Here is a 14,487-nt window from a genome sequence, read left to right as displayed (position 1 = left end):
ATTTGACCCACAACAGAATTTCAAGAGCTGAACATCAATGGGAAACTAGTTTAGGATTAAAACATGAGCCACAATTGGCTTTGTAACATTTGCATACCACTGGGGGGAGGTAGTCATTCACATTAATGACGTATCTATCATGTCTTTGTATCAACTCCTCCCTCATGCACTGCTTATGTGTTAAAGCACGCAAGCTCTTTACATAATGCTATGCAAGGCCACAGAAAGGAGGGCTTGAGAAATGCTCCTTTGCACCTTATCCCACAAAGCAAAGTGCAAATTCTGAAGCCTTAAAGCCGTTTCTGAAGCCTTAAAGATAAGGCAGCTCCTCTGGTTTCTGTGTTCACACACCATACAGACTAATCTCCATGGCTTCATCTAGGATAGGATGCTTACTTAGCATCTCCCCAGCTGCTGAGATGGTAGGTAGGTAAATGGGCCTTATCTTGCAGAAGGTGTTTCACTCCCTGCATGATGTTCGGTACTTGCACGCTCCTGTGTACAGCTCAGCCTCTAGCATCTAAGCCATTTGGATAATACTGGGGTTTTTTTACTTGAATAGCTAAGGTATACTAACTGCAACTTCACATATCTTGTATTTAGTATAATGGAAGACAAATACCTAAGTACAACAAAAAGAAAGGATGAAAAAGAAAGCGAAATAAAAGAAAAAAATACATCACTCAAATGCAACCATAAAAATGAGGCTTACTTTATTTTTTAATTAAATGAAAAATAAAAAAAGAATAGGAATTTACTATTATACTCTTTGAAAGTACATTATTGACAAGCAAATCAGAATTGGTCCAGGCCTAGGGACAATACCACTACTAAGAAATTGATTCTTAAGCCTGTCCTGCAAACACTAAATGTCACGTGCTCATAGATTTAACTTCTGTCTATGTACATTATATACTTTATTCATTCTTCTGTTTCCAAACTTCTGCCCATACTGTAAGTTAAACCATATTGGATAGGGTTCCTTACTGAATTACTGTATTATCTCATTGAATAAGACAAACTTATTCAAACAATCTCCTTCCAAGTTCTGCATTGTCTTTTCAGTTCAACAGTAAAATCAGAGAGGCACTCTGTTAACACTTCTGTTGACAAGGACAGGACCCTCATAGTCCTGTTTGTGAAGTTTCAAGAGTCAGTGAAAGCCATAAAGGAAAGACAGGTAAAGGTAAATAGTGAATTCCATGTTATCCGTTTAGCTGCTTTCACTCATGCTAAGTAGCATAATGGGAAACAGCCAGTATTGCTTGGAAAAATAATTGTCCTTATAGATATTGCAAAAGACAGCACTGAGCACTGCAGCACTTGTGCTTATTAAAAATAAATGTTTAGTCTATTTATAAATAACAGGGCATCTAGTAAGTGCATCAATTAAAGAAAGCAAGGATAAAGGTTTAAGTCTCTAATACCAGGAACAACTGCTCCTAGATCTCCATAGATGGCTCCATTAGCTAAGGCCAATTTGACTTTCTCTCAATAATATCATAAATAGAAGTTCCCAAACAAATATATAAAAAGCACAATTACATTATCTTGTCCTGTTCTCTCTCAGCAGTTTATTGGACAAGAAATTGTCCAGTGAGTAGGGAAGTTATAGATCTCTTGAAACACTGAGTCTTAAATCCCTATGGCTGACATTTCACTATTGAAAGCTGTCAGCCACTAGAAAGCAGCACTGATTTCAGCTGAAGTGATCTATGAAAACCAGTGCAATCAAGCAAAACTAAAGATATTAAAATTATGTGGGAGAAGACATAAAGAGAGGGAGCTACAGTTGTTTAAAGACCTGTAGTGCAGTCAAGGGCACTTGAACCCTAAACACAGCTTTCACCCAGATTGCCTTGGGTACTCTCTTATAACCTCTTGGACTATTTGCCCATTACCCCATCTACAGGACAGCAACAAAGGACTGCAGGGCAGATTAATAATGTGGGTCTGTGAAGTACTGCAAACATGAGAACAGACAACAAAGACATATATAGGTGATATGTCCTCAAGTCAGAAGTGATGGTCTCAAATCGGATGTAGAATTTTAAGAATACTTTCAAGAAAATGTGTGTGTATACATATACCATCAGGCTAAATGAAAGAAAAACTTCAGTTCTTCAGAAACTACAACAGTCATTACTTTACCATCATCTCTAAATTGGCATCTGCTGATTAGCAGAAATGTGCCAGTGTAGGGCATTTTCTCATCACTGAGAAATCAGTGTCTGTACTTTAATGACATTAAAACATATCTTGTCCTGTAAATGCTTCATGGAGAAACTTTGCATACCTTGGAATGTATATATATGCATTATATCCATTCTGATATGATGCATTAGTTCTAAACTGACACAGAAGGAAAAAAGCCTGATCTGACAGCAAAAGGCCACAAACAGTACAGCAGAAGTGCACTGGAAGGTAACAACATTTAATTGCATCCCACAGAACCTGAAATCAACACAGCAGTTTTCAACTACATACATTGTGCACAGTAAATTAACTTCCGAATAGTCTTTGAATAAGTACACTGCAGAGCTTATCTGTGAACTGAACTTGCCTTTTAATACCATTTCCAGCAAACAAGTTAAAAAATAGTCTGTGGCTGACCTCTAGTAACAAGTTCCTATTTATATGTTCATCGTGAGAAAAAGGTTAATCCACAGATTATAGAAACTCTGGGCAAACGAATTATTGATGATATAAAGCTGCCTGGCCCAACTTACAACACACAACACACATCTGACCTATTGACTCCTTCCTGGCAGTGACAGGGAATGGCTGTTGGGTAGAAAATGCTGTCCGAAGAGCTCCTCCTGTGTTTGCACATAGCCTGCTCTTTGAACTCAACAGCCACCGTGCTATTACTATCAAATCCACTGCTGGAGTTGATCAGATCAGGTGATGTTTCTACTACTAGTAGCAGCTTGGACCATAGGTAATTAAGATGGTAGATACAGTACAATGCACCATACTCCAGGCTTTGAACACTGTTGAACCTTCTTCAAACCATGTTTTACTGACACTGTGCATCACTAGCACTCGGTGCTGAACATGTATGCATTAAAAATCCCTAATCTCCCAGTTAAAGGGCTTAAAGAAGTGAATTAATTTTGAGGAGGGTTACTTAGATCTCAGATTTTCCATCAATTATATCTGCTTCATCAGTTCCTGAGTTCATGCTCTGAATTCAGGTTCTGTACTTTCCTAAGGACAGGTAAAGACTAGACTAACACTTGCAACAAAGGAAGCATAAATACAGAATTCCCTATGTTACCTTCTGTGTTAGCAAAATTATTAGATTTTTGGTAGTAAAATACAGAGTTCCAAGGGCCTGAATTCTAGTTTTAGCTAGTAAAACAGACTTATTTTTAAGTTTTGCAATTCAACACACTTCATAAAGTTTGGATTTGGACTTCAAATAATTTTTAAACTGTTATAATTCAGCTTTACATTTGATTAATGACTTCCCTTCATGTGACATCACTGTAGCTCTGGAACTGGCTACTGCAGTAGTATCTGAAGTTCGAAAATTGATAGATTAAAAAATTAATCCATTCTTTGTACACAAATACATCATATGTTTAGCTAAAATGAAGCTTAAATTTGTAACTTCTGATTGTCTATAAAAAATAAGAACAGCAACTGCTTTCATAAAGAGCAAAACCCCAAAATGTTGATGAAAGCACAGTTAAGACAGTGTGCGAGTCTTTATTTTATATTTTAAACACTTCCGCCACGAAATGCCCAGTGCCCAAAATAAAAGAAGGCTTTTTGGTGTAAACCAACACATTATGTATCAAAACTTTCATCTAGCTAAGAGCCAGAAGACACATATCATGTATACAAGAGAAAGGCAGCAGGTTACAACATGACAGCACCAGTGACTCCGCAGGGTCCCAACTGCACCATTGCAAAGGTGGAGGTGGAAAGGGCGCAGGGCTGATGTGGGGATTGGCGGCCTTTGCTAGCTTGTTTTCATCTACAGCCATGAATTTGCTTTGCCAGCTGCTGCCAGAGGTCAGCCCTGCTGCTGGTCCCGTGACACTCCTGCCACTGCAGCCAAGCTGAACTGATGCTCAAGCACTAGAGGCTGGCCATCCCGATCTGCACTACAGATTAGTATCAAATGTAGATAGCACAAACAACAGTGGCTCATAAATATACCTATTTAACTGCAGGCATATGGCTACTTTTTTTTTTTTTTTTTTTTTTTCAAATGAATACTGTGCACGTGTGTTTTTCCTATAGAACACTCCATATGATTGCACATTTAAGTCTTGACAGGATATATACTGATTACCTATGTAAATATCCTAACGCATCAAAACCAGGAGACATGCTGCTATGAGAAGCTCAGTAGGAAAAAAAGCTTGTAATTTCTAAGCACATTGGCACACAAAATGCCACAGAAATGGCTGAACCTGATCTCAGAAAGACGAAGGCATGCTCCAATAGGAGTACTCAAATTGAACAAAACTGGGGCCTGTTTGTCCAATACAAAAATCAACAATATTTTAAAGCCTGTGTTGAACATAGCCATAACTAAACACAGAACTTTGAGAATTAACATGCAAATTAATTTAGCAGGCAATATGTTTGGCCTTAGAGGTCATATCAGTATTAACCAAATTAAAATCTTAAGTAAGCATTTTTCTTCCAAAAACGAAATTTGACTTCTAAATAGATTTATTACTTTAAGGATTAAAAGGACATGCTGTTGTTTCTGCCAGTAGTGTCCTCTAGTGGAGAAATGGGACATATTAAGTAAACAAGAAAACAGAAGTGGGCTGCGTCACAGAAATCACCCTGTCAAGGAAAATACAAACACCTCTCAATCACAAATGTGCCTATAAAAGTTTGGCATCCTGACCAAGCTTTTCATTACTATAATAATGCTTAAACATAAATGTTAAATAACTTTTTAAAGCTTCAGTCAGACTGAGAAATGCATCAGTTGTGAGACTATATACAATAGTTGGTTGAGTGTGTTAAATTATATACAGATAACGTGCCTCTGTGTGTATGCATGTATATAGACAAGACCACAAAATACAGACAATGTGGCTATAATTTGGGTAAAGCCACTAGTCCGTGACTTGGGTAAATTCACTAAAACAGTAATTTTCACCCTTTTTCAAATATAATGCCCTAAGATGCTTTTCCCGATTTAGTAAGAGGGTGACAGATAAGCTGACACCTCCTGTGACTTCTCCAGCCCTCAATGAATCCATGTATCAGACTTTATGCTGGGTTTCTTCTAGAGGTGTAGATATCCTTAACGCTGAACTAGTGACTGTAGCTTGCCTACAGAAATGCTCTGCTACTGAAATGAGGAATTTATTCTGTTCACAGTGCCCAAACTCATCTGTTATTGTCTTCCTCTCTCCATCTCTTCCTTTTCCTACTTAAAAGCCAACCAAAACAATTTTGTGTGGGGAAAAAAAAAAAAATCATCACAGGTTTTTTTAGGACCACAGATTTTTGCCACCATCTTATTCTCAGCTGACCCTTCAATGCTCCAAAACAAGAATTATTAATTTTGAAAAGATTACTGAATCATTGCTGTCTGCTAACACTCCTGCTTTCTTCAAGATACTGATCTTCCTTGCCTCTAAGGAGTCTAGCTGATTAGCAGAACTAAGTTAAACTTGGATCAATTGTTTTCAGCTGAAATTTAGGTTTAAAATTTGCTGCTTCTAATTCACACTTGACAGTTTTCTTCAATTACGAAATAGAAGCCACAAATCTTAAGCTATGGCCTGTGCGCTTTAGAGCTACTCTGATTTTTCCAGTGAAATCATCTAGCATAAAATACACTACCTATTTATGTCACTCTTGCTTAGCTTACAAATTCAAACTTCCTTCAAGAGTTTGATATCAAATTACAGTATCTTGTCTAATACTCATTCAAAACACCAAAAATTATGTGGAGCAATAATGCCATATCCAGCAAGTCAAGGAAAGCTTAAAGATACATCATTGCCTTTCAGCTGGTCCACAATTCTATTCTTCTGAAAAATAAAATCCAGCCATTAAATTCAGTGTCTTTCAATCCTCTCTTTGATGGCTACACTACTCTGCTACACTAGAAATATGCAGCTACCTAGGCGCTTGAGCCAGCTTCACAAATTTTTGCAGCACCAGAATCAAATGCAGGAGTTTGGGAATCACAAACACCACTGTACTCTTAAATACTTAAATAAGTAACAATACTGAGTAATACTGAGTATTTATAGCAGGGGATTTGCTTCTAAAATCTATTTTGTCTGTATATACACATATCATATATATTTCATATACACATATACACACACAGAGAAGCGATTTTAAATCTCTGTAGAGATTTTTCAAGAAATTTATCGTGAATGGTACAAAAGCTTACATGTGTTCCATTTAACATGGCATTTGTTCCATACCTTAGTTCTCTGGCAGTTTTTAATTTTATTGTTTCAGTTTCTGATGATTCAGAGTTTGTATTACTGGAGAAAAAAAAAAAAAATCAGGCATAGCCGGCCAGGCAATTCAGTGTGCCTTCCAAAAACTGGTCTATTAATCTTCACACTGGCTATGGTCACCATACCCAATGGGCCTGACAGTTTAGAGAATAAAACATAAATACCAGGCCTGACTGTGTTGTTAAAGCCAACCATTTCTGACAGTCTTTACAATGGGATAAACACTGTCTGTCTACAGTCCCCAAGTATTTGAAAGCTACGACAAACATTTTACTGAAATGTAAATAACTGACATCATGACTGCTGAAGCAGGAGGCTGAAAAATCTATCTAAAAATCGCAAAACCAAAACCATTGCCTGACACAAAACAAACCATTAATGGTCACTGAGAGAGCACTTTTTAGAGGTCATAAGCATTGAGATCTTTTTTTAAAGAAAGTATTAAACCACTGCAGTCAATTAATAGCTCAGATTCACACATTTTTCAGGTACAAAATTACACCTTTCCTAAGGAAGTACATTTTTTACCCTGAAATCTGTTTCCAGTAAGAATACTATTCTGAATTAGTAATAAAAATAAGTATCTTGAAACTTAGCCTACTGAAAAGCAGCTAGTTTTAGATTTGTATGAAGAGAGCTGGTAAGTAACTATAAGTGCCATGGCACAATTTATTAAAAGCCTCCTCTTCTATTCTCCTGCTTCCATTTTACTTCCACATTTTAACAACTTAATTTGTGCCCACTGTTATTTACTGAGATTTTTACAGCACCTAGAGAGCCTGAAGGAGATTAGGCACACAGCTATCCTCAAAACTGTACAAAAATCACAGAAAGTTTTATGAACATCAGAATCAGTGAAATCTTGTTTGTTAGGGCTTTGTGCCTTGTGACAGACATGCAAGCTTCAGCTGTAAAGTTTGCTTAGGCTGGGACATTTATAAAACCTCTATCCTTCCCCTGCAGCTGCAGCCTGCTTCTCAGCAGCACATCTGTAAGATCTTCTGTCAAATCACTTAGTTAAAGGAATCTTACAACTTGTGTTGTGATGAAGATCTTTTTCACTCGTGGTCTGATGAGAAACACCATACAAAAATAATTCCAGCTAAGCAGATTAACTGCTGCACTTGGATTCCAAAAATCATGAGGTTCCCTCATGATCATATTGAATCTGTGTCATACTCCCAGTCAGAAGGATGGGAGATACATTAAGGACTTGTCTAGATGTCACATGTAAGTATTCTACAAATTTAACTAAAGTGATTTAACTGCAGTGTTTTAGCTGCAGCTGAGCCAGGTGAAAAGGCTACTGCCCTCAGCTGCTTGTTACCATCCTCCTTATTGAAGGAGCATCCTGCCACATTCCTCAGAATAATGGTGTCTGTCATCTCTGCCTAGCCCAGACCTATCAAAATCACCTAAAATACTTTAAACATTTAAAAGTAGGGCTTTTAAATCCTGGACCCCCAAAAAACCCCTAAAAACAAATTTTGGGAAGAACATTAGGGAAGTGATGTTCTGTCAGCAAGTCTAAGGATGACCGTATGAGAGGCAGTAACCTCTGACCTGGGTCAGGTTCATAGTCTCACAAATATATGTACTTCACTCAGTGTAACATCTAATGTCTATGCAGTAGAAAATGGGCTTGTTTTTTCTAAATCAGTAAATATCACCTCTATACATTGAGGGAAATACATGATATAATCATAAGCAACTTAAAACTGTACCTGTAGTCACACTAATAGAATATACAGCTTTAAATATGCTGGTTTCTGAAAGCGTTCCATATTACAGGACATTTCTGTATGAGTGCTCAAGTCAGACTTGAGCAGTTAATCCAGGATTCCTTGCACATCTGACACACACTGCTGCCTTGGTAATGGATGTGTAAAATTAGTCCCATCAAAGAATGAACATGTATAAAATCAAAAGAACTGTGGCAGAAAAACTGCTTTAGCCCTGCAGTTTCAAACATCAGCTCTGCCTTCTTTAATAGGGCACATGAGTTTTTCTTTTAGCGTCAAAGGCCCATTTGCAGGAGATCTTAAACTGAGCATTATCAGATCTTATTGAGAGCTTGAAGAGTCCCATGACAATCTGCCAACATCAGGCCAGGGCTTTCTGGTAACATTTGCATGCATTTTGCTGTTGTGTCTGTGTGTGTGTGTTTGGTTTTTTAGTATACTTTTAAACAAAGTAGAGGTGAAAGTGAATACAACTTCCTTCCAGGATTTCTGTCAGAAGGGATGACAGACTACACACAAAACCCGAGGACTGCCTTCCAATCATCTAGAGCACACCCAAACCAGCACCCTAGCAGTACATGTTGTAGATACATCTTGGGGACAGCATACCAGGCATAGACGACACCATCCGGATTTGTGCCTCCTGCTTGATGTTACTAGCAGGAGCAAGGACACATGACCTGAGGGATATAAATCTATTTGAAACTGGAATGACATTGCGGTTTATGACTTTATAGCACCTTTTATGTTTATTTAATTAAAATACATGTGAACCACAGGCTGTATGCAATTAATGGCCATACTCCTTGTCAGATCCTCAAAACCTGCACTTCAACTTGCTTACTTGCAAATACTTCTCTGGCATATGGTGCAATACATTGAGCAGTTGTAGAGCTTCATTCAAGTAAGCCAACATGGAGATACCAAGAAGTGTCTGGAGATCTAACAACCACTTGAAGCAAAACAAAGCAACTCCTCTTTCATTTATTAGCACTCAAATCATGCATTGAATTCAAAGGGAAAGTTGCAGATTTTGCTGTGTTACATGGTGAACCAGCAGCCACCTATGAATTCTGTGTTAATGAGAAGCAGGTAAGGTGCTACAATAAACGCAGACAGGACTTAAAACAAATACAGTGGTTAAGATGTAGCTTTGCCTGAGAGACGGATTTCTCAAATCTGACTCTCTAGAGGATATGCCGATACAAAAACCTTTTAGTTTAGACAAACTCTTCTTGCTATATTGGTGAAATCACTTGGCCCCAAGTGCAGAATCTGCTTATGTCCAGCAGACCAGGAAGGCATGCAAAACAAAAGCAAGTTTACCACCATAATCATGCAGTTCTCACATTATAAAAGAAGTTCAGAAGTGAGAAAAAGCCTTATTCTTTACTATGAAACATAACAGATGAAGACTAAGTCCAAAAAGGAATTGTTAGCCTAATTCGATTCTACCTGAAGGCAAAACCCAGTGAGACAGGGTTGCCAGTCTTTCGTATGTGGCTTTTTTGTGATTCAAGTTTGCATAAAGAATATACTCCCACCCTTCAGTGCTGTTTTAGTACAGTCATGGAATTTCTAATGAGCTGAATAACCCTTCCTTCTGTTGAGAAATTTAATGGTATTTATTTTTCCTATTTACTGTTACCAACAGCAGCTCAGCATTTTACTTCATGCTTTGTACGACAAATCTTTATTTCCATGGTGAGACAGTATAAATACATTTTTCAGTCAGTGTGAACTCTTAATAAAAGAAAAATCCGATGTTTCACAGCATGACTGAAGAGAGGCTTTTTTGGATCAATTTTATTTTATAATACTTTTGCATGATGACTTCTGAGCCTGAAGAATTTCTAGTAAGTGGCAAGGATCTATTGTAGTGAACTCTGTCCTCCCTCAGGGCAATTCTTTATTCAACCCAGGCCATTAGCAAGGGTAAATCAATGTTATCAGCTCACACACACTGACAGCTTGTGTGGTTCCCACTCCCTCATTCGTCCCCCCACATTATGGTATATTTTTATGCTCTCCAGGGAAATTCAATTAACAGTGTCAGTCTCCTCCTCTCAGTCGATGACTGACACCATCAAGATTCTTTTCACCGCCCATTGACATGTTAGATGTGTCTGCTGATTTCTTGACTTGCAAGTTAACAAGAGAATTACTATCCACTTCTATAAATGACTATGTACGATCTGTGCCATAAACACAGTGACAGCTATTGAAATCAATCTTTCTTGACCTTATTGATTAGGACACTCAGATATAATAACACTTCTTCAGTGGTAATGTTTTGGGGTAAAAACCCAAACTGACAACAAAACAATGCATGCCTGTTAATACAGTCAAATTTATCTTTTACTTCCCCACTGCAGACTCAACAAGCAGTAAAACGTTACGAACAATTAATGATTAACATTTAGCTGCAATTCATGTCTCATTTAAAAAAATCTCAGAAAACATCTACTGATACAACACCACTTCCTTCCCAATTACAGTTTCCAGTAATTATTTAGATAACTTTCAAAACAGATACCTCTTTTTATAATCTTCATGCAACAACACGATTTCTATATTTTGAAATAAATAATTATTGAAAAATTAATTTGTTAACACAAATACTGCAAAATTTGAAAATGTCACAACTCTTTCAAAAATGCTATTAAACTTGATCAGCAGTGCAAAATAACTAACAGAATACATGGCAGAACCCTATGCATCCCAGGCAGCGTTTAGTATTTAAAAGCATATGCTATTAGCAGTTGTATTCCACATTGACTAAGCTGTGAAAAACATCAAGCAGAGCTCTCATCTTCACAGACACCAACTCTGAACCACAATGATGCAACCTCCTCCTCAGATTTCATTAATTTATCTCAGAAATTATTTTCATGATTTCTTGATTACAGATACGAAGGAGAATTATTTTCTAATAGTTAGAGAGAGAACAGAACATAATGTTCCAGCTGAAAACTCAAATACCATGGTCCTAATAGAGCAAAAAAATGCATTACAAGACACAAAGCACTGTGGCAGCAGACTGACCATGATGAAACAGCAAAAGAGATGCAAATGCTATGCTATCAATTTAAAAAATCCAATATTTACCATAAACAAAAACACGTTCTACAAACGTAGCACTTCGAAAAAATTCAAAACATAGAAATAGCCCATGTATATGCACATACCTTCATCTTCCATCAAAGATCTACCCCCAAAAAATACAGGCTTTGTTGTACTCCAGGAAAACTCAACAGATTTGTGCTCCTTCAAAACTGCCACAATATGGTGGCTGTGACAGCAAAGCTGGCTTCAATTCTTTCCTCTGTTCTCCGCTGTTTTGGCCCCTTATTGTAGTTGTTTGTGGGTATGCACTATAAACTAGATGACTGAAATGGCCCAGATTAAAAACAATCCTAATGAAAATACAGTGGAAGTACAGCTTGTCATTATCCAGCTTATCTAGCATCAGTGAAGCATGTTTTCAGCACTTCTGCAAAACTGCCTATATAAAATCCAATGTCTAGATAAAAGCATCCACTGCTGCAACCACCACAGAAAAGTGTAATAGCAGACACTGCTTGTTACACAGAGGTCATGTATTCATCAATAAATGTTTAAAACATGCCCAAATCCAAAGTGATGATATTTGAGGGCAACACAGTTTATAGGTTAATCATAAGTTATATAGTAACAGTCACAATACCTCTTTTTCCAGAATACGAGAGATCTCTCCTAAAGTCCTGTCCAGAGCAGAAACCTTGTTGTTCCCCAACGAACAGCTATCCTGCATTTGGAGGTGCTTTAAAAGGTCTTTTGCTAATCGCTGTAACCTTCAACATTAAACAGAAAACAAAGAGCAGATAAAGCAAAAACTCTCCTGATCATGTAAACTTTCATCTTTGTAATGAAACTCTAACTGAATTTCAATAAAGCAATCATGAAAAATCTGTGTAAAAGTATTATCACCATCTATACTGAACAGCGCGTAAAATAGGCAATACAGCAAGGAGATACTGTCAGCTTAGAGTGTCTATGAAATTTCACTATCTACTTTTGCAGGGAAATGGCATAGAAATTGTGTGAATAGTACAGCCATAAAGGTGCTTCTTTATTAGCTACATGTTTGTTTCTGTTGTTGTTCCATAGACTTAATTTCCCTATTCTCCCTCCGCAGATTATTCTGCTAGTTTTTGCCATCTTCATTTTCAACATGATTTCATCCTCCTTTTCTTCCATCATTCAATCCTTTCCACCCACTTAGCCGAGTAGTTTGCTCTTGAGATGAGTAAGGGAAATAGAACAGCAGACTACTTGGCTAATTTCTTATAGGCATCATAAAAGAAATGGCTCTTTAGGGCTATTTGAATAAGTGAAAAGTAGTGACTTTGCAGACTACCTCAGAAAGGGCATTTTATTAATGAGGGTCAGTAATGAAGCCAAAATGCAGAGGTGGGAGAGATGTAGACACACATGGGTTAGGATTCATTTCAATTTTACACATCTACATCTGGGCTATTCACCTATGCTCTTCTGCTAGGCAGCAAGGAGAAATATGCAGTTCCAAGGCACCATTCATCTCATCCTAAGGTCTAAAATAAAACAGTCAAAACACAGTCATAATGTATCCTTCCTTGCCCTGAATGTGAAGTCAGTAACTAGCTCAGATGTAGACTTCTACATCTGTAGATGCCTTAAGGCAGATGATATAAATGCTAGAGTCCCTTAACTGGAGACTGAGAGAAGTAGGGAGGAAGTATCATTCAGTACTTGCCATGTATTTGTTAACCATTGCCTTAATATCTGCTACTTGCTGCTCTTAATGACAAGCTCACCGTTTGGTGGACCTTTGGTTTGATCTATTGAGCAATTTGTACTGTAAGTGGGATGAAGCTGGTAACTGAGCCTCATGAGTAGGAGAAATACTGTTGTGACTAGAAGCAAACATAGCGCTATAGGAAGGAAAAGAGAGGGGTAGGGTATCAATGCTTATCATAAAATGGGAGATCATCAGTGTAAAAGGGCCAGAAAGCATTCATGAAGTGACCACAGAGTAATGGCAAAGAGCAAATTACATTAACGAGTCTCCGAGAGGCGAGAAAGGAGACAGAATGGCTGGGGAATGTACTGTGACAGTCACGTGTATTTAAAAAAAAAAAAAAAAAATCAGAATATTCATTTGGGGCAAGAATAGAGAGTTTCCACTTAATCAATAGGAAACAGGTACTCTGTACCTTTTCTTTGAAAAAATTAAGAGCTTTCTTTAAAGCTTTCACGAGACTCTGAAAATACATATATGTTTTTAAAGTACAAACAAAAATGATTTGCAGAATTTTGAGTCTTGGACTTCTTATCATCTGGTCAGCTGAATCCACTAACATTCAGTCAAGATTTTCCTATGACAAGAAAAATAAAGGGAGATTACATCCTGATGAGGTTTTATGCACTGCTATTTCCTCTGTGAAAAATGAAGTTGGAGGAAACCTCTGTCTAACTCAGTAAGCCACGAGCTAAAGTGGGAAAGAAAATGAAAAGCCAAAACACAAGTAACTGCAGGACTTGGGCAGCAAATCAGATGACCACTAACTCTGCTGAGCATAAGGAGTAGATTGCAGCACCAATGAAAAGTCGAATTGCTGCAGTCCAGGAAGATGATCTAGAAGCACAGTATTTCAGGTATTCTCATAGAATGTGATTTAGAATGGCTATCGCCTTGGCAACACCCTAGCGCATTAAGCAAAAATAAAGACTGTCTCTCTTCGAAACATCTACCCAAATTCCATGATTAAAGCATATATAAAGCACTGAAAAAAACCCAACACATTACATTGTAACTTCACCTGACAGAAGACAGCAAGACAGGTTTCCATTTGCTTCATTTAACATCAGAGGAATGGAATTCCATCAGGATTAACCACAGAGGCTAAAGAAGGGGACCTTCCTAATCTGCATCAGGCATCAGCAAACAAAACAATTAAGGTTTCTCAAAATACTACTCACAAGGACTCAAACAGAAATTAATCATATTACATTGTTACTTCTGTTGACAAATTCCCTTTCTTTGTCTTCAGTCTATAAAGATGCTACATACGTTAAATGTCACATTCAGTTTCTGTCCTCAGTTAAAAAAAAATGCTGTACAATACGTTAGCTCTCAAGGAAAAGCTTCCAGCTTTCTGTTTCTTCTAAAAGTCTTTCTGGACACTTTTACCAAAATTCAAACTTTTTAAGTGTGTGTTCAGCATCACATGAAGAATGTGATGAATAGAAACATGAAGAATAAA

The 14,487-nt window shown here is 37.5% G+C and overlaps 1 protein-coding gene across 6 annotated transcripts in view; it reads right to left on the bottom strand.

Moving 5' to 3' along the window:
- SCAPER (S-phase cyclin A associated protein in the ER) overlaps window positions 1-14,487 on the bottom strand; it is a 169,542-nt gene that overhangs the window by 65,563 nt on the left and 89,492 nt on the right. For 4 of the 6 annotated variants that reach the window (XR_012776219.1, XM_075505714.1, XM_075505716.1 and 1 more), the window contains exon 23: window positions 11,910-12,039. Coding sequence is in view for 5 of the 6 variants with exons in the window: in XM_075505714.1 (XP_075361829.1) it covers window positions 11,910-12,039 (130 nt within the window). In the remaining variant the exon portion in view is untranslated. The remainder of the gene's footprint in view (window positions 1-11,909; window positions 12,040-14,487) is intronic. The other 2 variants (XM_075505715.1, XM_075505717.1) reach the window with 1 other exon arrangement.

This window comes from Mycteria americana, chromosome 6 (genome assembly GCF_035582795.1).
Source record: "Mycteria americana isolate JAX WOST 10 ecotype Jacksonville Zoo and Gardens chromosome 6, USCA_MyAme_1.0, whole genome shotgun sequence".
Classification (NCBI taxonomy): domain Eukaryota; kingdom Metazoa; phylum Chordata; class Aves; order Ciconiiformes; family Ciconiidae; genus Mycteria; species Mycteria americana.
Note: the sequence above shows the minus strand (reverse complement) of the source record. Positions and strands in the feature narration are given on the sequence as shown.